Raw genomic sequence first — 21,028 nt, 5'->3', positions numbered from 1 at the left:
CTCTGCACACATGGGCATCGGCCCCCCCAAAAAATTCCTCTTTCTGGTGGTGCTGGTTTGATGATGCAGATGGGTCGGGGGAAGAGCCTACACTTCCAAAAGTTCACGGGCAAATTCCATGATCTCTTGATTTCATTTTGCCATGCCAACGGATGTTTTGGAAGTCCCCGTATTTGAGTGTCTTTGCCACATCTCTGCCTTTCACTCCCTCATGAACACCACCACCACCAATAAAACCAGTTGCCATCTAGTCCACCCTGAGGCCCGGGGACCCCACCACCACCTCCCCAACATATCAGAGTGGTACTCTGCTCCCCAGGGCTCCCTCCAAGGGCGGGGGTTTGAGAAGCAGGCGGCCAGGCTTCTCTTCCGGGTGCCTCTAGGTGGACGAGAGCCATCAACCTTTCAGTTAGCAAAGGAGTGCTTCACCATGACACCCCAGGGCCTGGGACCTCTGTCCCACCTGCCTGCTCTCCTGATGCAGGTGAGGCAGGCCTGGTGGAGAGAGGGAAAAGCTAAAGGAGGGTGTTCCTGCCGCCATCCCTGGACACTGAGAGGAGTTCCCGGGGCAGGAGAGCACCGAGTGGAACAGCAGCACCGGGCCAGGGGGACACTGCTCTTCTTGGTTAAGGCAAGAACGGGAGGAGTAACTCTTAGAGGGGGGGGCAGGGATGCCTGAGCCCTGAGCCTCAGCCACCTCGGTCCTGTGTTTCCGGGTTGGTCATCACGTCTCCCCACGGCTTCCAGACCAGAGCAGCTACGTGGTCATCGGTGTTGGCCAGAGACCTCTCTTGGACCTCCGGGATCTCAGCCTGAAACCGGCTTCCTATGTTGATGTGTCTGAAATGCGGCCACACACAAGACATGCAGGAGACAAGGACATGGACTCAGATGGAGGATGAGATGGGGTGCTTGCTCCCTCGAGGAGGAAGCTAGTCTATAGGACAAATAGGCTACATGAACCATGGCCTCATGTAACCGGACACCAGAAGACCTAGCTGGAGCCTGGCTCCGACTACAGACCATGCCTGAGACCAGAAGAACTAGCTGGTGCCTGGCTACAGCTACTAACCACCCTAACTGGGGCCACAAGAGACGGACTCTAGTAAAATGAGAGCAAAATAAGAACGGGAACCTTAAATTCCTAAAACAATCAGCGAAACCAGACTTAATGAGCCAGTTGAGACTGCCCCCAACATGATTGCCCTGGAATGCTCTTCAAACCTTGAACTGACACTAATCCTTGATGTCACCTGGTGTCTAAACAGATTGCCTCACAAAACATCACCCATAAGGACTGTGCTGCTTTTCTTAAAAAAATAAGTCACCTACATGAAACCCCGGCCAACAAGGACTTTCCAGCACAGATGAGAATGTGAGGGATGGGGAAACCAGATGAAGGGACCCGGGCAGCCCGGAGGGAACCATGAGAAGGCGCACACATTGTGAGAACTGTAACCAGTACCCCTGAGTAACTTGTGTCGAAATTCGTGGGTGACAGTCTAAACTGCTGTGTGAACCGTCACCAAACGCACAGTAAGAAATCATTCAACAGAAGAATGGCAGGGGGCTCCCCATGTCTGCTTTCAGGCCTCAGACACTCAGAATGAGCCCCACCGCTCACGGCAGGCACAGAACCCTCTCTGGGGGCACACTTCCTCTGGGCGTCTCTTCTGGGGCTCAGGGCGGTGGGGCAGCCACCTGCTGGCATCTGGCACATTCCATAGCCAGGGCCACACCTGGTTAGCCACACTCCATGAGTGCGTGTCCATCTCACACAGAGCCATCACCAATTCCACCAGAGCCCCGAGTTCTGTGGCATTCTGATCTCCAGGAACCCGGCTACATCTGGATAGAAGAAGGGGTACTGAGGGACTCCCTGCCTATACCTGGAAAAACCCACTGCTTCCCTGCTAGAGAGGCTTTGCTGTTGGACCTGGTTGCCTCCCCTCCTGTGCCGATGGCGGGATCCCTGGGGTGAAGACCCCTCGGCTCTGAGTCTGTCCCACTCACGGTTCAATGCTGATCCTGGTGTTGTCCTTCACCATAGAGATGCCAAAAGAGCCATCCATGGGATCTAGAAAACATGCGAGGGAAGGTCTCAAGGAGACTGGTTCTCGGGGACCCACAGGCCCCTTCGCCCACCTTAGGTGGACCCAGCTGATGACGGGCTCTTTTCTAGCAGCTGCGCCGGCATCACTGGATGGTTTAAATATCTATTAAAGAGTTGCACGATCATCATCACCATCAGCTTTATTTCCTTCACTCTTGTACTCATCATTAGCGCCCCGTCCCCTCCCCCCCCTGCCGCTCCCCCAAGGAACCACAAGTCTAGTGACTGTCTCTATAGATTTACCTGCCCTGGATTTCATACGCAGAAAATGGTACAGAAAACACCGACAACGACAGCCAAACAGAGCATCGCACAGCCTCAATCCTTGTGAAAGCACGACAAGCTAGGGAACGGTCTATTTGGTCCATATAGACCAAATTTTTAATCAAGAACCCCCCCCACCCCAGTCAATGGTGTCTCGCTTTAAATCTGGTCACCTTAGTCTAAGGGCAAGGCGATTCACATCCCTGGTCAATGGCCAGGGGAATTCAGTGGAAGCTTACTCCACATAGGGACTCTGTTAAAGGATTTTAGGCTCTACCTGGCATCCATCACCTTCTACAGACTGGGTGCTCAGAAGGCAGGTTCTTTAAAATCACATTGCAGGGGGGCAAGGGGGACTTCTGAATCGACAGAGTAGGAAGATAGACCCTCTTTCCCATCAAAATGACAGCTCAGTTGGTGAAAGTGATGAAAAATATTAGCATTAGAAACCAAGAGTGACCTCAACAAATGGAAGAATATCCCATGCTCATGGATCAGAAGACTCAATATAGTAAAGATGTCAGTTCTGCCCAAGGCACTATATAAATTTCACGTTATCCCAATACAAATACCATCATCTTTCTTCAAAGAATTGGAAAATCTGATTACCAACTTCATATGGAGAGCGAAGAAGCCCAGAATTAGCAGAGAACTCCTCAAGAAGGAGGACACAATGGGAGGGCTTGCTTTACCTGACTTTAGCACCTATAATACAGCCACAGTCACAGCCAATTTTCATCACCCCCCCAAAAGAAAATCCCACATTCCTTCGGAGCATCTCCACAGCCCTGGCTCTCCCCCGCCCTACGTAAGCACACATCTACTCTCTTGTTTTGATACGTTTGCCTATTAAGTCTAAATCAAATCGTACCCTATGTGGCCCTTTGTGACTGGCTTCTCTCACTTAGTTTATTGTTGTCGAGGTTCACCCACATTGTAACACAACAGTGTTTAACTCCTTTTTTATTGTCACATGATTTTGCAGACTGTAAGGCAGGTGACTTTGAACTGCTGACCTTGTGCTTAGCAGCCCTGTGTGTGCATCACTACTCCACACCACCAGGGCTTCAGGAACTGGGGCAGTGATTGGGGTGGTAACCCCTGGTCCTCAGTCCTCAGCATAGAACTTCTACCCTAGCAGTGAACTTGGCCAGGGACAACTGGGGCCCCAGATTCCCAGCTGTCCATACCTGTGGTGGGTCTTGCACCAGGAGAGTAGGGGCTGGGTTAGTGAATGGAGTCCCCAAGTCCTCTCAGCTAGGCCTCCTTGGCCTCAAGCTTCTTCAGCAGGAGGCACGATATGGGGGACACAGTCTACAGCCTGCCTTCCGGGGCAAAGCCCGAGTCCCAGCCCGTGGCTGCACAAACCTGAATTAGAATTTCTGAGAGATGGAGCTAAGGGTCAGGGAGCAGGTCCTGGCTCCCATGCCACAGACTTGCATCCCTCTTACCGAGGCACTGGTGATGTTCATGCCCTTAGGGCAATTCCAAGAGCGGCAATGCTAATATATATATTATATGTGGCATATAATATTCTCTGTGTGTAATCATGTTATTGGGGGCTCATACAGCTCTTATCACAATCCATCCATCCATCCATCCATTGTGTCAAGCACATTTGTACATAGGTTGCCATCATCATTTTCAAAACATTTTCTTTCTACTTGAGCCCTTGGTATCAGCTCCTTATCGCCCCCCCACCCATGAACCAATGCTAATTTATAGATTATTATTTTTTCATGTCTTACACTGACTGCTGTCTCCCTTCACCCACTAGACTAAAAACCATTGAAGGATGTGAAGCTGTGTCCCAAAATGGGCGATACCACCCCCTGGTGGGCACTGGATGGATACAGGGGCAGCAGCAAAAACAGATGGTTGTTTGTGTCGCCCCGTCAGCTCCAGCCCATGGCGACCTGGTGCACAAGAGAAGGAGATGCTGCCGGGCTGGTCCTGCACCAACCCCACAACTGTTCCCATTCCTGAGCCCACTGCTGCAGCCACGGTGTCCACCCATCTCCTCTCCCTCTCTGCAGGCATCTGCACTTCATCCTGCACTGCGGGCTATAGTTTTCCAGTGTGCAAGAGGCGGGGAGGGGATGGGATGTGAGTAAAAATCCCCGCCCACCCTCCCCTTAATAGGAGGCGGGAGGCCAAATATGTTTGGGAACCCGTGGTTTAAAGTGATGAATCATATGGCATATGTGAATTGTATCTACATAAGGCTAATTTTCCCAAAGGCCCAAAACAAAAACAAAAACTCTAGGATAAAACGGTGATGCCAGACAACGATTACGAGAGAATCACATGCAAATAACAGCAGCTAAGAAGAGAGCGTGCTGCGGAATGTAATCATGCAGGTAATTACGTACGGCAACGTAATTCTTCTTCTTCTTCTTGTCCCGTCTCTTCTGTTATTTAAGAAGCAATTGCAGACTAAGGCAATACACACTGTGGACCTCTCTAACCCATAGAAATGTAACCCAATTGACAGCAACAACACTAAGAGAGGCCAGCGAGAACAAAGCTGTACTGAAGCCAAGGCATACACCGGGGGCAACTTAAATCCATAGGAACAAGGGAGAACCAAGAAGGGTAGACAGGAAGGCTGGCATAACAATTCTATGAACGTGGGCATCCGGGTTGACTTCATGGTACACAACAGCAACAACATGAATACGAGTATACCCCACTTCCTTTACGCCAGCTGATTTTTAAAATCACACAGGATTGACATAAAGTAGCAATAAGCATGCTGCGGATCCCAGCTGGCGCCAAAGTGAAGCACTCTGTTGCTAACAGAATGGTTGGTGGCTGAAACCCACCTGCTGCTCCACAGGTGAATGGTCTGACGACCTGGTCCCATAAAGAGGGATGACAGCCTGGGAGACCCTGCAAACCCACTCGCACTGAGTTGATCCTACTCACAGGGCCCCGATACGGGGTTGCAGGGATTAAAAACCTTTCCAGGGGCAGACAATTTCACCTTTTTCCCTCAGAGTGTAGGAGGCTACCCTGCAGCAGTCCCAAGGCCCTAGAAGACCCTCCATCACATGGGGTTATTCTGACTCAAAATCAATTCAGCAGCCCCTTATCAACAACAATTGCAGCAGTGTATGGCTCGGTTTCTAATATCTAGAGATGTAACACATATAACAAAAAGAACACCAAAAAGGGGGGAGAGGGAATAGAGCGATACAAGATATCTAGTTGTTGTTGTTAGCTGTCATTAGGCCAGCACTCTGCCCCTCACACAACAAAATAGGACTGTGGTGATCCCAAGGGCTTCCGGGGGCTGATTATGTAAATGTGGATAACCAGGCCTTTCTTCCTAGCATCTTACTCTAGGAACTCTGCTGAAACCCGTTCACCATCACAGCAACATGCAAGCTCCCACTGGCAGACAGGCGGTGGCTGTGTAATGCTCCTACATCTCACTGTAAGTAAGTTAGTATAAGTCTGAAATAGATTTTAAAGAGATGTACTCTGAACTCTAGGGTAACCATTAAGAAGGTGACTTAAAATAGTGGGGAGAAATCATTAAAAGAATTGAAATCTTTCACTAGAAAACAAGCACTTAATGCAAAATACAGTAGTAAACGAGGGAGAGTAGGATGGAAAGGCAGAATACATAGAAAACAAAAGAGCAAGATCTCAGCTGTAAACACACCACATCAATAACGACACTGAACCTAAGCTGTCTAAACATCTCAATAAAGATAGAGACTTTCAAGACTGATTTTTTTAAAAGAACATGATCCAATTAATGCTGTCTAAACCCCACCTCCAAAAACCCCCACTGCCACCAAGTTGATTCCAATTCATAGGAACCTCAAATAAGGTTTCCAAGACTGTAAGACGTACGTCTTTATGAGAGCAGACAGCTACGTCTTGTTCCCTGGAGCAGCTGGTGGGTTTGAATCAACAAGTCTGTGTGGTTAACAGCCAATGCCGAACCCACCCTTCCAACAGAGCTCTCTACTGGAGACAATTCTGCTTAAAAGATAACACACACACACACACACACACACACACACGCACGCACACACCGTATGTACTCATGTATAAGCTGAGTTTTTCACCACATTTTTAATGCCGTTTTTGTGGTGAAATTAGGTGCCTTGGCAGATATTCGGGTCGGCTTATACGCGAGTATATACGGTAGTTTGAACATAGAAGAACATGAAAAGCTATATCATGCAAAGAACAATCATGAAAGCATTGGAGGATTACATTAATATGAGACAAATTAAGAGTTTAAAAACAAAAATTACTATTAGAGATAAGGAAACATATCCTAATGATAAAGGAATTATGTCATCAGGAATATATTACTATAAACATAGATGCATTAACAACAAAGCCCATAAGTACATGAAGCAAAAACTGACCGGATTGATTGAAGGGTGAAAGACAACTGCACCAACGAAGTTGGAGGTTTCAATTCTTTCAATAGTAGAAAGAACAAGAACCAGACGTGAGCAGCACTATATAACCACTGGGATCCAACAGACCTCTACAGAACATTCCACTCCCATCAGTAGACTACACATTCTTCTCAAGTGCATACGGAACCTTCTCCAGGACAGACAGACAATATCCTAGGCCACGAAAGCACACTGACAAATCTAAAGGGGCATAAGCCATGCAAAGTCAATTCTAGGGCCACACTGGAACAAAATTAGAAATCAGTAACAGAAGGAAATCTGGCAACTTCAACAAGATGTAGAAATGAAAAGCACAACTACTTAAATAACCCAGGCAGCAGAGGCAAAATGATAAGAGAAACTAAAAAGTACTCCGGGAAAACGCACACTCGGTAGGAGGTGCAGCTAAAGCAGCCTTACGTAAGCAGGAATGAGGCACTGAGACACGCTACAACATGTGGGAAGCATGATGCCGAGTACAAGCAGTCAGACACAAAAGGCCATATGCTGTCTGATTCCTGATGTGAATCCCTGGTGCTGCAGTGGTCACACGTTGGACCAGGTCGGCAGTTTGAAGGCACCAGCTGCTGTTCGGGAGAAAGACAGCACCCCTCCCGTACAGAGTTTCAGTCTCAGAAACCCAGAGGCAGTTCTACTCGGTCCTAAGAGGTTGCTGTGAGTCAGAGTCAATTGGATGGCAGTTTGAGGTTGGTATAGACTCTTTTTAGTACATTCATTGTTGCCAGGGGCTGGGGATAAGGGAGGAGGGGGGCGCTGCTAATGCATGCAGGGTTTCTCTGTGGAGCAATGCAACTGCTATAAAGGTCAACAATGGTGATGGGTGTATAACCCTGTGAATGTACTAAAAACATTGGATCAATAACCTTAACTGGAGGCTTGTCTGGTACATGGATCGTAGTTCAAAAAAGCTTTTTTTAAAATCACACAGAAGGGCTGATGGGTGATCAGGCAAAACGGCCTCTATACTTCCTTCCAGCTGTAAAATCTAAGCACCAAGAGAGAGGCTGTTGGTCCGGGAAACAGGTTGTAAACAGCAATGGGACTCTTGGACCAGGTGTACCTGTATATAGGTCAGAGGGAACAGCTGGACCACCTACTACAGGGGCAAAGGAGTCTGGTGGGCCCAGGAGGCCCACTGAGTGATGGACCCAGAGATGGGAGCAGCCTCACTCACCAAACACAGTGCTGAAAAGCCTGTCGGGGCTGGCCTGTGCAGTCGTGGTGCACAGGGTGTTGAAGTACAGCCCCGAGCCCTCCCGGATGGGGCTGAGCATGGGGGGTGGCGTGTAGGGCGAGCACTGGAACAGGCCTTTCAGGAGCTGGTCCACCAGGAACACTGGGGACCGTAGGCAGCTCGGGTGGCGCCCACCGAGGTCTGGCTCCCTGAATGCGGAGGGTGGAGCGGGGATGAACAGTGCCTTGGGCGGGGGCCGCTTCTTCCGCTTCCTGTGCCGACCGCTCTCCTGGCCCTCTTCCCCGTCCTTCTCTTGGCCCTAGGGAAGAAGAGCCTTCAGAATCGCACAGGCTCACTCCGCTCTGCCCCAGCCACGGCACCAGACCTGGACACAGAGAGAAGTGTGGCCCACGCCAGGCCCCTCTGCGCCAGGGCCATGGCAAGGATGCCAAGGAGGGCCTGAAGGGCACTGCCCAGGGCTGCCTGCAAGCCTGGGACTCCGCACCAGGAACATCGGAGGGAGATGGCAGCCCATGCAGACACCCACACCCCCCGGAGACGCCCTGGCTTGGGAGGTTCTGGAACTGTGGAAGGGTAGCATCGGTTGTTACAATGAGTGGCGTGAAGGAGCGGAGACTAGGGATGCTGGGGATGCAACAGGCTGACAAAAGGACAACTCTCCTGTGAGACTGACCTTCAGGCCCACACATGGTATTAACCCTAAGCCCAGTTGGGGAGTGGGGTTTCCCGTAAGCTGCTCCCTTGACCTTGGAAAGCTTGCTCTCGCTAGCCTCCCAGCAGTCTCCCGGCCTTTCTGCCAGCCTCTCACTCCTCTTCCAGGTCTCAGTGCCTACAGCCCTTTCGGACCGTCAGAGGCTGGGCTTGGTTCCCCTGGGGCTCCCCCAACTCCCTCCCTCGGGGGAGGGTTGTGGAACTGACTGGACAGCACAGGAGACAGAGTGACAGTGATCGCTCAGAGGCGGGTCCACACCCACCTTGGCAACACTGGCCAGCAGCCGGGTCCCTGGGGCCACAGGGACAGACCCGGGGATCATCAGGGTGGCTTCTGCCTCACTGTCTGCGGGCTTCTTGGCTCCTGGGGGACTCTGGCTGTCCACATCGGGCCTCAGCATCTGTCTTGGTGGCTTGCAGAACTCGGAGCCAGGCACCTAGACACAGAAAACAGCCAGCTCTTAAAGAGCAACCACACCACTCACAGGGAGCCTGACGCCAGACTGCCATCCACAAGGTTGATGGAGGGAGAAAGATGAAGCTCCAATAAACATTTGTACTTGTGGAACCCACAAGGGCAGTTCTACTTTGTCCTATAGGCTCACTACAAGTTGGAATTGACACGTGGGCAACGGTGTCAGTAACCACTGACCAGAGGCCCTCGAGTCCAGTGGTCGGCAAACTCCGGGTCTACCCTCTCTCTGTGTGTACATGTGGCTCTGGAGTCAAATGGAAAATGAAAACTACCATAGTTTCTCATTTTCAGACAATGGTGATTTTGTTTGTAAAAACACATTTATGAAAAAAAAAAACATTTAAGGCTCTCAAATGATTTTTAAATTGCTGTGAGGAACAGGATTGGCTCCCTTGTCTCAAAAGTTTGCCAACCCCAGATCCAGTCCATTTCAATGCCTGACAACCTGTGTACTTGGTCAGGAGCAGAACATGGCCAAGGGTTTTCAGGGGCTGATTCTTCAGGACCAGCAGTCTGCCAGGTCTTTCTTCCTAGGTGCAACTGAGTGGACTCAAACTGACCACCTTTTGGTCCCTGGCCCAGCTCATTAACTGTTTGTTCCACCTGGGGAAACGAAGACTGCTCACAGGGATGACTAGAACCGCCGTCGCTAACCTCGGGGTGGGCTGCCCGGGGGCTGAGCTGTATGAGCCCAAGGGCCTGTCCCATAGGATGCCACTCCATCCTGGGATGAATGGCCCTGAGCCCCCGTCAGCTGTACCCCATCACCTGCTGCTCCTGCTTCCCACGAGGGGACGGCCACTGGTCGCTGTGGAAGCACATGTGGCTGCCCAGGCCCTTCTCAGTGTAGAACATCTGGCTGCAGTTCTTGCAGACGTAAGTGCTCCTGGGCTCGGTCCAGTCGGCAGGCCCCCCATTTTGCTGGTTTCTGCGGGAAGATGGGAGGGAGGGGCGTAGAATGGTGGACTGAGACTCTGTCTACCATCACGGGTGCCCTGACAATTCCTGATGAGCCCTAGAACCCATCGCTCCGGACTGGCAGCCATGAGGGCCACCTATGGGGCACTCCCAAGGGAGGACTTCACTTACCGGCCACCCGCAGTGTTCTCTTCCTTCACGGGATGAGGGAGCCTGTAGATATTCCCGCCCTGGGGATGAGAGGATGGCTGAGGCAGCACACCAGAGACAGAGTGAGGAAGAGTGAAAAGAGAAAACTAGGGCATCTTTTATGGGAGCGGGTGACCTCATCTCTCTCCCTGAGAAGAGCCGGTGGGTTTGAACTGCTGACCTTGAGGTTATCAGCCCAACGCTTACCTGACCAAGCCACCAAGAATGGCACCTAACCCAAACCAGGGTATTTTAAATCACCTTATATGCAAGGAGCCCTGGTAGCATAGTGGCCACATGTTGGGCTGTGATCTGGAAGGTTAGTGGTTCAAAACCACCAGCTGCTCAAGACAAAGGTAGGGTTTCAGTCTTGGAAACTCAGAGGCAGTTCTACCCTGTCCTACAGGGTCCTTATGAGTTAGCATAGACTTGAGGACAGTGGGTTGTTTTGGGGGCTTTTTTGTTTTGTTCTTTGTTTATATGCAAGCAAAAGGTGGCAAGAAGTGATGAAGACGGAAGAAGAACTTGTGTCTTTGAATTATGGTATTAGCAAAGAATGTTGACTATACCCTAGACCAGGTGTCCTCAAACTACGGCCCGCGGGCCACATGCAGCCCGCCGAGGACATTTATGCGCCCGCTGGGTGTTTGCCCCGTTTGTTTTTGACTTCAAAATAAGATATGTGCAGTGTGCATAGGAATTTGTTCATAGTCTTTTTTTAAACTATAGTCTGGCCCTCCAACGGGTCGGAGGGACAGTGAGTTGGCCCCCTGTTTAAAAAGTTTGAGGACCCCTGCCCTAGACTGCCAGAAGAACAAACAGATCTGTCCTGGAAGAAATTTAGCCAGAGCGCTAGAATGGTGAGACTTGATCTCATGTACTTTGGACATGTTATCTAGAAGGACTAGTCCTGAGAGAAGGACATCATGCTTGGCAGCATACAGACAGGTTCAGCAAAAAAGAGGAAGATCCTCAGCAAGATGGATGGGTTAGAATGGCTACAACCATGGGTTCAACTCAGCAACAATTGTGAGGATGGCGCAGGACCAGCGAGGGTTTCATCCTGTGGTGCATAGCACGGGTTATGTATCATTACAAATCCAAATCGGCCCAATGGCACCCAACATCCTCATCCAGAATACACACGGGACGTTCCCCAAACCAAATCCACTGTCAGAGAATTCACTCCGACTCACAGAGACCCTACAGGACAGAGGAGAAGTGCCCCGTCAGCTTCCAAAGGCTGTTTTCTTCCCGGAGCAGACTTCCACGCCTTTCCCGCTTAGTGGGCTCAACCCGCAGACCTCTCAGCAGCCAAGTGCGTAGCTGCTGGGCCCTTGGGAGCTCCTTGAGGACTTTTACAGCGAGTGATAAAAAGACAAAATGAAACCCAACTAAACAGGCAGAGGACCTGAACAACGATTTCTCCAAAGACTGACACGGAGGGCCCCGCTAGCCTTCCTTGGCATCAGGGTGATGAAAATTTAAACCACAGGGAGACACCACTTCGCCTCCACTAGCAGTGGCGTGAATGCAAAACAAACCCCACGCAAAACAGACATAGCCAGTGCTGGTGGGCTGTGGAGGAACAGGGGCGCTCACACGCGCCGAGGGGAGTGTGAAATGGGGCCGCCCCGGGGGAAGAGAGGCCTGCAGCCCCACACAGGGTGACTCTGTGACTCGGGCAGTTCTGCCCTAAGAGAAACAAGGCACGGGTCCTCACAAACACTTGAGGGTGGGCAGCAGCAGTAGCAGGGGTAGCATTGTACATAATGGGGGAAAAGTAGAACCAGCCTAAGTGTCCAATGGTAGGGACATGCGTGAATAAAATGGTGTGCATGCATGTAACGGACTGTTATGCAGCCACAAGAAGGAGCCCTGGTGACGCAGTGGGTAAGGCATCCGGCCCCAGGCACTCCGTGGGAGAAAGCAGCGGCCTGAGACTGAGGAGCTCAGAAGCCCTCTCAAGGGCAGTGGGTTTGGTTTCTTGGGGGGACACCACCCAACCACTCAGACTCACATCGAGCGGCCCCATGTGGTAGACACGTGTGCCTCAGAGGGTTTCCCGGCTGCGATCTGGAAGGGGAGCAGGCCACCAGGATACACTATGGATACACTGGGCGGATCAGAACCGCCAACCTTCTTGTGACCGGCCCAGGGCTCCCGTGTGAATAATTACTAAAACCCGGTGCCACTGAGTCCATTCCGACTGATAGTGACCCTGTGGGGCAGGGCAAAAATGCTCCTTGGGGTTTCGGAGACTGTAAATCTGTCCGGGAGCTGACGGCCTCCCACAGAGTGGCTGGTGGGTTCGAAGGGCTGACTTTGGGGATAGCAGCCCCAGGCTTCCCCCCTCCCCACCCCGATGGACCACCAGGGCTCCTTATGTGGACAAGAAAGATAGTGATACATGGGTTGAAAGAACAAAGAGGCAACCACAGGGTGTCAGGAAGGTGCCGAACCCAGAGCCAGTCAGAGAGCAGTAGCCCAACATCCCTGAGCCCAAGACCCAGAGCAGGACATGTGGGTCTGCAGGGCCAGGAGAGTCAGAGCAGGGTGTCAGACGGAGGTGGGACCCCAGTGAGCTGTGGGACCCATGGCTAACAAGGAGGAGGTATGGGGCCATTCCGTGCAGGTATAGTTTGGGGAGGGGAGGAGAGTGCTGGGTCTGTACCTTCATATCCTCTGAGAAATCTAAGGAGGCAAATCCAAAAGACAACTTGGGGGGCAGTGGGGAGAAAGTGAGAAGAGATAGCTCAGCAACACAAAACGCCGTCAAGTCCCCATTTGGTTTGGGGAGCTTGTATCTCCTGCCCCCGGCACGGCTGCGGTCACAGGATTCACCGAGACGATGTGCACGCGAAACGTCTGGACAACTAACAAAAGCCGAACCTGCTGCCCCCGAGGCGAGTGAGACACAGAGGGATCCTGTAGGGCAGAGTAGAACTGCCCCAAGGGGGGTGGTCTGAGGCTGTAACGGGAACAGAATGTAGCAACTTCCTCCCAAGAAGAGTTGGTGGGTCCAAACCACTGACCTCTCACAGTCAGCAGCCTAGCGTTTAACTGCCGTGCCACCAGGTGTCTGAACAAATGTTAGAGTGGGCAACAGGCTAAAACTCTGGCCCCACTGGGACCCTCGTCAGGGCCGTGCCCACAGGCTGAGGTACCTGGATCCTGTTGAATATGGTCAGCTTGGACTTGGCGTCTCGTGGCGGGTCAGCAGGGGGCCCGGCTGATGAGAAGGAGGCCATGGCGACCTGGCTGGGTGAGGCTGAGCAGCACAGGTCCATCTTCACCTTCTCCTTCCGGAAGCCGGAGAAGCGCTGGGCCCTGGGGTGGCCCGAGAAGAGCCTGTAGCCTGCACCCCGGGGGCAAGCGGGGCCCTTGTCACCTTTGGAGGACCCTGCAGTGGTGGTGGTGGTGGTGGCAGCAGCGGTGGCGGCAGTGGCAGTGGCGGTCTCAGCTTGAGCTAGCTTTCCAGGCAGCTGGGGGCCGGGTGTCTCGTCACTCCCTTTCTGGCTCTGCCGCATGCTTGTAGAGAATATGTCCCCCAGGTCCAAGGCCCCTTTTGCAGATCGCAGCTGCTTGGCCAGAAATGAGCCGTCGGGGTTAACAGGGGGGTCCGGGGCCACGGGCACAAGGGACGGTGGTGTGGTGGTTCCCTTTGGCCCTCCCTTGGCTTCCCGCCGGGTGCTGCCGCTGCCACCAGGGGAGGTATCTCGGGCAAAGGCGGCCGAGGTCTTCCTCCTGCGGGCCGGGGACCCCTCGGGCTCCGTGTCCACGGCAGGGGCCAGTGGTGAGGACTGCTGTGGCCACGGCCCAGGCAGTGGTTTCGGGGCAGCAGGCTTGGCCTCAGGCGCAGAGAGCTGGGCGGCAGGGGCGGCCACCTGGGTGTGGGAGAAGATGCGCTGTGACTTGGTGATCATCTGGAACACCTGCATCTGCTCGTGGCTCGCCAGAGACTCTTGCGACTTCAACAGAAGCTGCCGAAAGAGTGGCGTGGCCTCGGCCGGGAGCCCGCTGGCTTTCTGGGGGTCCTGAGAACCAGGCTCCCCGGGATTCTGCCAGGGCACCGAGTCACCCTCCAGCTTGCTCTTCTTGGAGGCCCAGGCGTCATCGTCCCCACCGACAGCAGCCCTGGTGTCGTTTGGGCCAGGGAAGGGCAGCCGATCTTCCAGCCCCGTGCCAGAGCAGGATGTGGCCTCCATGCCTGGGGAGGCGCCCCCTCCGGGCCCCGGACCTGACTCCGAGCCTTCCCAGGCCGGCGCCGCAGGGGTCTTGTGCACAACGAACACGCTGCTGCCTTTGCTCTTGGGGCAGCCGGGTAGGTTTCTGAGCCACTGGAAGTTTGGGCCAGATGGCTGGGAGCCAGCGGGGGCCGTCTGGCCTCGGAAAAGAGGCAGGCGAGCAGGCAGAGGCCCACCGTCGGGCCAGCCCTCCAGGGTGGCTGGGAGCTGGAGGACAGGGAGCTCTGACTCGGGGCCTTCAGAGACCCCGTTCTCCGCCCCCCTTGAGTGGATAGCCGAGAACCCATCAGCGCTGCCCGGCTCTTTTCGAGGGGGCCTTGGTTCCTCGGGACCCTCAGTGCCTGGGGCAGAGGCCGAGGAGGCTGGGCAGGGGCAGGTGGACACCCTGGCCTCAGGGTCAGAGGACGCCACGGGGCCTGGCATCTTCTGGTGAACGATGCTGCTGACGATGCAGCGCAGGAGATCCCGGTTGGGCAGCATGGAACTGGGGGATCTGGCTTCCGGGGGCACCAGAGCCCGAAGGCTGCCGGGTACCTCATGGGCGTGGGGGGAGTCCCCGCAGGGCTCCTCTTCCAGGGGGGCCTCCTTCAGGATGCACAGACCGTGCTGGACCTCATAGTGGCGGCGCAGCGAGCGGTAGTCGCAGTAGCTCTTGCTGCAGCCCTGCTCGATGCACACGAAGGGCTTGGTCTTCTGGTGGGTCAGCATGTGTCCCGTCCTGCAGGCCGACATAGGGGAGACAGGTCAGCAGCACCCTGGCATGGGCCCCTGCTGCTGGAGACCACCACCAGGGCCACTGCTCCCACACCTTCAAACAGATCCCTCTGACCAAATCAACCAGGCCCGAGCAGGGCCCCCACCTCCCACAGACTCCGGTTCAGTTGGCAGGGAAGTTGCGAAAAGGCACCTGGCTCTGGGAACCTGGGTAATTCATGAGCCACATGTCAAGCACCCCCCACCTTCTCTACCCCCAAGGAGATAAGGGGACAGCGAAGTGTTTCACATCAGTGTCCTGTTGCCTAAGCACAAGTGCCCGCAGAACCGTTCTTGCAATTAGCTCCTAGCAGCTTCTGAACTAAAGTTTCGAAGGTCTCAGTAAACCTAGACCCCTGCATTTGAACCTCCAATCTTTCAGTCAACAGCTAAGTCCTTAGCTGTGGGCTTAGCTGCTGTGCCAGGAGGGTCCTTTTTGTGTGCCCACATTGGTTTCCTGAATGTAAATGAATAAGTGACCCTCCTGGGTTCCTAACTGCCCTACGGTGGGCTCACTCACTGCCCACCCCTCGATTCTGACTCACCACAGTGACCCTGTAAGAGAGGGCAGAACTGAGCCTGTTGGTTTCCTCAGCTCTAACTCTTTACAGGAGAAGAAAGCCCATCTTTTTCCCTCAGAGAGGCTGGTGGTTTCGAACTGCTGGCCTTGCAGTTAACAGCCCAACATGTAGACATTACGCCACCAGGGCTCCTTCCCAGCAGCTCTTACTGTGGGCAGCTCCGTCAATGCGGCACATGCGGGATGCCCAGGAAGTAACCCATCCCCCTTCTGCCTGAGGGAAGAACCAGGGAGGGACTGTGCTTGTCTGTTATGGCCCAGTCGACTGGGACTCCAAGCGACCTGAGTGTCAGCATGAAGCTGTGCTCTGCCAGGTCCCCGGACTCTGAGCTACAGAAGCAGACTGTCAGGTCTGTCTTCTGAGACACTTCTGTGTGGGTTCAAACTGCCAACTTCTCGTCTGGTGAGCACAGAGCTTAACTACCTGCGCCACCCAGGGACTCCAGAGAGGGGATTAGGAGAGCAATGTGACAGCCCCAACTTGTGCCATGGGGCCAAGAGAGGGGACACAGAGCTGGCCAATGGAAGCGTCCTCTCCCGAGAGCCAGGAACACAGGGAAAAGGTGGAGGGAGGGGAGAGGGCACCTCCTACCTTTAAGCCTCCCACGTAGAAGAAGCCTGTCTTCCCTTCCCTCGTTAGCAAAAAAAAAAAGCTTCTCTTTGAAGACAAGAACAAAAGGGACGTTTGCGCTTAACTCTGATAAGGGGCTTCCTTTTAAAAATCAGTGAGGGGGAAAAGGTGGTGGTGGTGGAGATTAAAAAAAGAAAACCCAGCATCTTAGTCGGTACTTCAGAAACAGAGCATCCCTGAAGCCCTCAGCCCAAGGTCTCCTGCTACAGGTGCCTTGAGCAGGGCCAACATGTTCTCCCCACACTCCCGCTGGGCCAAAACCCAAAACTGTCTGCAGTGGAATCCATTCTGACCTGCAGGACCGTCTGGGACTGATGCAAACTGCCCCAAAGGCTGTCAGTCTTTACAGAATTCTATTGTTTCACCTGCGTCCCGGGGGGAGCAGCAGGGGTTGGATTTGAACTGCAGACCTCTCAGCTGCCAGCCTTCCCTCCTTAGCTAAACCATGCCCAAAGCTCCCCCTGGGAGCCACAGAGGTGTTTCCCCACGAAGGTGAAGTTGGCCAATCCAAGACAGCTGCTGGAGTAGGGGGCCCCAGTTTGAAGGCCTGTTTACACACATTTAGGAGCTCAGGAAGTGGGCGGACCCAACAGGATGGGACAGGCGGGTGTGAGATTCGATGGACACTTAAGAAGGGGGTGGAGAAGACACAGGCACACGACTCCCCTTCAGCCCCGCCCTCCCCTGAACTCTCACGCACAGGTGGTCCTGCCGCTTGAAGGCCTTGCTGCAGATCTTGCAAACGTGCTTCCTCTCTTGGCTGTGCGTCAGGTAGTGCTTGCTGAGGGAACTGGCACTGCTGAACACCTTCCCGCACAGGCTGCAGTCCAGGAGCGGGTTCTGGGGGGAGCTGTGCTGCCGCTTGCCTCGACGGCTACTCCCGGAGCCCGAGCTGGAGCCGGCCCTGCCGCCTTCTTCGGCGTCTTTGGGCGCCTTCAGTGTGCCCAGCCCCAGGTCTAAGAGGAGAGGGAAAACACAGGTTATAACAGACAAGCACTCGATGTATCAAAGGGCCAGGCACTAGGCAACCCAGCGGAAGGAGAAAGCGTACAGGCGAACAGATTCAGCACTGTGGCGGCGGAGGGAGAGAGGGCAGATTACCTACAGATGGACAGCCCTCCCCCTCCGACCCGACCCACCTCCTGCTGCATAAGAGAGAATGGCTCTCAGCTGTCCAGCGGAGGGAGAAAGCTCAGTCCCAGAACTCAGTCAGCATGCCTCTCTGCCTGCCGCCTCCTCGGGCAGAGCCCGCCCATAGCCATGCACCCACCGCCCCAGGGCGACGCTCCATCCCCATGCTCGGAGGACACTGCCCGTGAGACTTTCCTAGGGCAGAGGGCCCAAGGCAGACGGGGTGGGCTGGGGCGACACCACCAACGGGCACTCTCGGGGAGGGCAGCTGGGAAATATACAAGGTGGGGGAGGGGGGGCTACAAAAGGTTTGCGGGAAGAGGGAACCAAGAGGCAATGGAATTGGGCCAGGCACTTTCTGGAGCCTCTCCTCTCCCCACCCCCACCACGGAACTGACCGTGGTCCTGTTTTCTGAATCTTTTCAGGAGCAGGGAAAACCCCACTGCGTTGAGATGATTGCGACTCATGGACCCACAGGCCTATACACCCAAGGCTGGGAATAACTCAGGGGCGCAGGCAGCCTCCTCTTTCTCCTTTGGAGCAGCCGGTGGGTTTGAACTGCTGACCTTGTGATTAGCAGCCCAAAGCATAAAGATTTAGGCCATCCCCAGATATCCCAGGTCCTCCAGGTTACTCTCAAGGGCTAGTATATCTGATTTCCTTCATCTAGGACAGTGGTTCTCAACCTTCTTAATGCCACAGACCCTTTAATACAGTTCCTCATGTTGTGGTGACCCTCCCGCCAAACCAAAAATTATTTTCGTGGCTACTTCAGAACTGTCATTTTGCTACTGTTATGAATCAGGCGACCCCTGTGAAAGGGTCCTTCGACCTCCAAAGGAGTCACGACCCACAGGTTGAGAACCGCTAATCTGGGCTATTGGGCCCGAGGGAGAAAGATGGGCTTTCTATTCCTGTAAACAGTTAACAGTCTCGGAAACTCACAGGGGCATCCGATAGGGTCACTATGAGTCGGCATTGACTCGATGGCAGTTGAGTGGAAGGGTGTTGGGGAAAATTCCCAAGCAGAGCAATTTGCTCACGTTGCCCCGGTGGAAAAGGGGCATTTTCTTAACCGGTCCCTAGCTTTCGTGGATCCCAGCATGACGAAATCTGTAACAACTTCCTCTTTCCTCTGTTTATCATAATGATACCTACTGGTCCAGGTGTGAGGATTTGTATCACATTTACACTGTGTTGTAATCCATACTGAAGGCTGCTTCAGTCCTTCAGTATGAACTGCCACCAATGGTCAGTGGACGCAGCCGTCAGATCGCACTGCATTGGGTAAATCTGCTGCACAAGACCTCTTGAAAGTGTTGAAAAGCAAAAGATGGTACTGTAAAGACTAAGGAGTGCCTGACCAAAGCCATGGGACTTTCAGTCGCCACAGAGGCATGTGAAAGTTGGACATTACATAAGGCCAGAGAAGAATCGATGGATATTCAAAGTACTATGGGCTGCCAAAAGAGCCAACCAATCTGTCTTGGAAGAAGTACGCCAGAATGCTTCTTAAAAGCAAGGATGGCGGAGACGCTGTCTTTCGTACTTTGGACATGTTATTGGGAGAGACCAATGCCTGTAGAAATCAAAGCCCTCAACTGGATGGACTGACACAGTACCTGCCACCATGGGCTCAAACACAATTGTGAGCATGGTGCAGGACTGGGCCCTTTCATCCTGTTGGACATAGGGTAGCTTTAAGCCAGAATTGACTCGATGGCACTTCACAACAACACCATCCCTAGCTGGCCACTGGCATTTTCCCAGGCCCCGAGAGGCCCCTGGAGGCCAAGGACGGCCTCATCACCTTGTAAGCAAGCCTGAGACTCTGGGTCCGTATACTCCTCCAGCAGCTTCACAGAATCACTGTCCTTCCCCGAGTACAGACTCAGGGTGTCTAAGTTGTCCTCCAGCACCTCGCTGGGCATGTCGGGCGCCGATAGATTGGGGTCTAGGCCCAGACCGCTCAGGCCAGCATAGAGCAGGTCTCGTGTGTTGGGACCCAGGTCCCGATTGAGGGTGTCACTGCAGTTGAGGCCCTGGCTCTCTGAGAAGGAGAGAGCCCCCTCGTCCCCGAGGCTGTACTGCTCCATGGCGCTGCGATGCTGCCCGGTCCTGGCCTAGAGCTGTTCTTCAGACAGGTGAGGCTGCTTGAGAGGATGGTCTTGAAATCCTAAAAATGAATGAGGAGAAATAAAAACATGGCAACGTGGCAATTGAGCCTGGTGGGCGAAGCTTGGACCTGAAACTCAAACTACGTTGAGTTTGAGTATATTCTCTGCCATGTCACAGCCACGCGACCTGGTGCAAGCCCCTGAAACTCCTCCACGAGGAGAGAACCCATCTCTTTCTTCATCACCCAATGATCCAGGCAACACCCTGCAGGCTTACTGGGCCACAGAGCCTGGTGGAACCCCAAGACTATGGCTCTTAGTCACCTTTCAGGTCTGGAAATGAACTCACCCTCATGGCTCAATTTTCAGCCAAATAATACTCACTGCCATCGAGTCATGCTGACTCACAGCAACCCTGTGGTACAGGGTAGAACTGCCCTTGGGAGTTTCCAAGACTAACTTTTTATGACAGTAGAAAGCCCCGTCTATCTCTAGAAGCCGAACAATAGACAGGTCTATTCAGGGAACAGTTCACACAAGGGAGGCATGCACACCTCAGAATCATCAACCATCTGAGATCACGAGGGCAGCATCAAAGTTCAGAAGGGAAAGGGAAGGAGGAGGAATGGGAACAGGAAGCACAGTGGGGGGAAGTGGGATGAGTGATGTTCCTTTGTGGAAATGGCAATCAATGACCTGAAACAAAATGTGCATGAATTGTTGAATGGACAACTGATCTGCTCTGTAAACCTTCACCCGATTCACAATTGAAAAAGGACAAATCATTTTCAAGACTGCAAACAAGCTAATAACAATCCTAGGTCCCTGAGAGGCCCAAATAGTTCAGCTACTGATGGAAAGGTTGGCGGTTCCTAATGCACACAGCAGCCTCAGAGGAAACGCCTGCTTCTGAAAAGATGACCCCACAAGAAAACCCAACTGGGCAGACAAGCGGGGTCATCATGGGTCAGCGCAGTTTGGTTTGTTTCTGTCGTTACATAGCAATCACACGTACTAAGGGCTTTCTCTGCACTGTTACACTGCATGGTTTCCATGTACTTATTAGCTCATTCATCACAACCACCTGGAGGGAGGGGGGAAAACCCACCACTCACTGCCACGGAGTCGATTAGGAATCATAGTAGAATTGAGGCTGTGTGTTTTGGAGGTTCTTTACGGGAGCAGAAAGCCTCCTCTTTTTTTTTTTTTTAAAACATTTTATTAGGGGCTCGTACAACTCATCACAATCCATACA

General features: G+C 53.2%; 1 protein-coding gene across 1 annotated transcript in view; it reads right to left on the bottom strand.

Moving 5' to 3' along the window:
* The window catches only part of ZNF541 (zinc finger protein 541), a 34,155-nt gene that overhangs the window by 7,837 nt on the left and 5,290 nt on the right, over window positions 1-21,028 (bottom strand). The window contains exons 2-10 of the mRNA XM_004710405.2: window positions 19,467-19,832; window positions 17,225-17,480; window positions 13,481-15,278; window positions 10,296-10,354; window positions 9,975-10,134; window positions 8,995-9,168; window positions 8,000-8,318; window positions 2,014-2,077; window positions 698-840 (exon numbers count right to left, since the gene is read on the bottom strand). Of these exons, the coding sequence (XP_004710462.1) occupies window positions 698-840; window positions 2,014-2,077; window positions 8,000-8,318; window positions 8,995-9,168; window positions 9,975-10,134; window positions 10,296-10,354; window positions 13,481-15,278; window positions 17,225-17,480; window positions 19,467-19,752 (3,259 nt within the window). The 5' untranslated portion in view covers window positions 19,753-19,832. The remainder of the gene's footprint in view (window positions 1-697; window positions 841-2,013; window positions 2,078-7,999; window positions 8,319-8,994; window positions 9,169-9,974; window positions 10,135-10,295; window positions 10,355-13,480; window positions 15,279-17,224; window positions 17,481-19,466; window positions 19,833-21,028) is intronic.

This window comes from Echinops telfairi, unplaced genomic scaffold, assembly GCF_000313985.2.
Source record: "Echinops telfairi isolate 266 unplaced genomic scaffold, ASM31398v2 ScPeMD7_655;HRSCAF=1070, whole genome shotgun sequence".
Lineage (NCBI taxonomy): Eukaryota > Metazoa > Chordata > Mammalia > Afrosoricida > Tenrecidae > Echinops > Echinops telfairi.
Note: the sequence above shows the minus strand (reverse complement) of the source record. Positions and strands in the feature narration are given on the sequence as shown.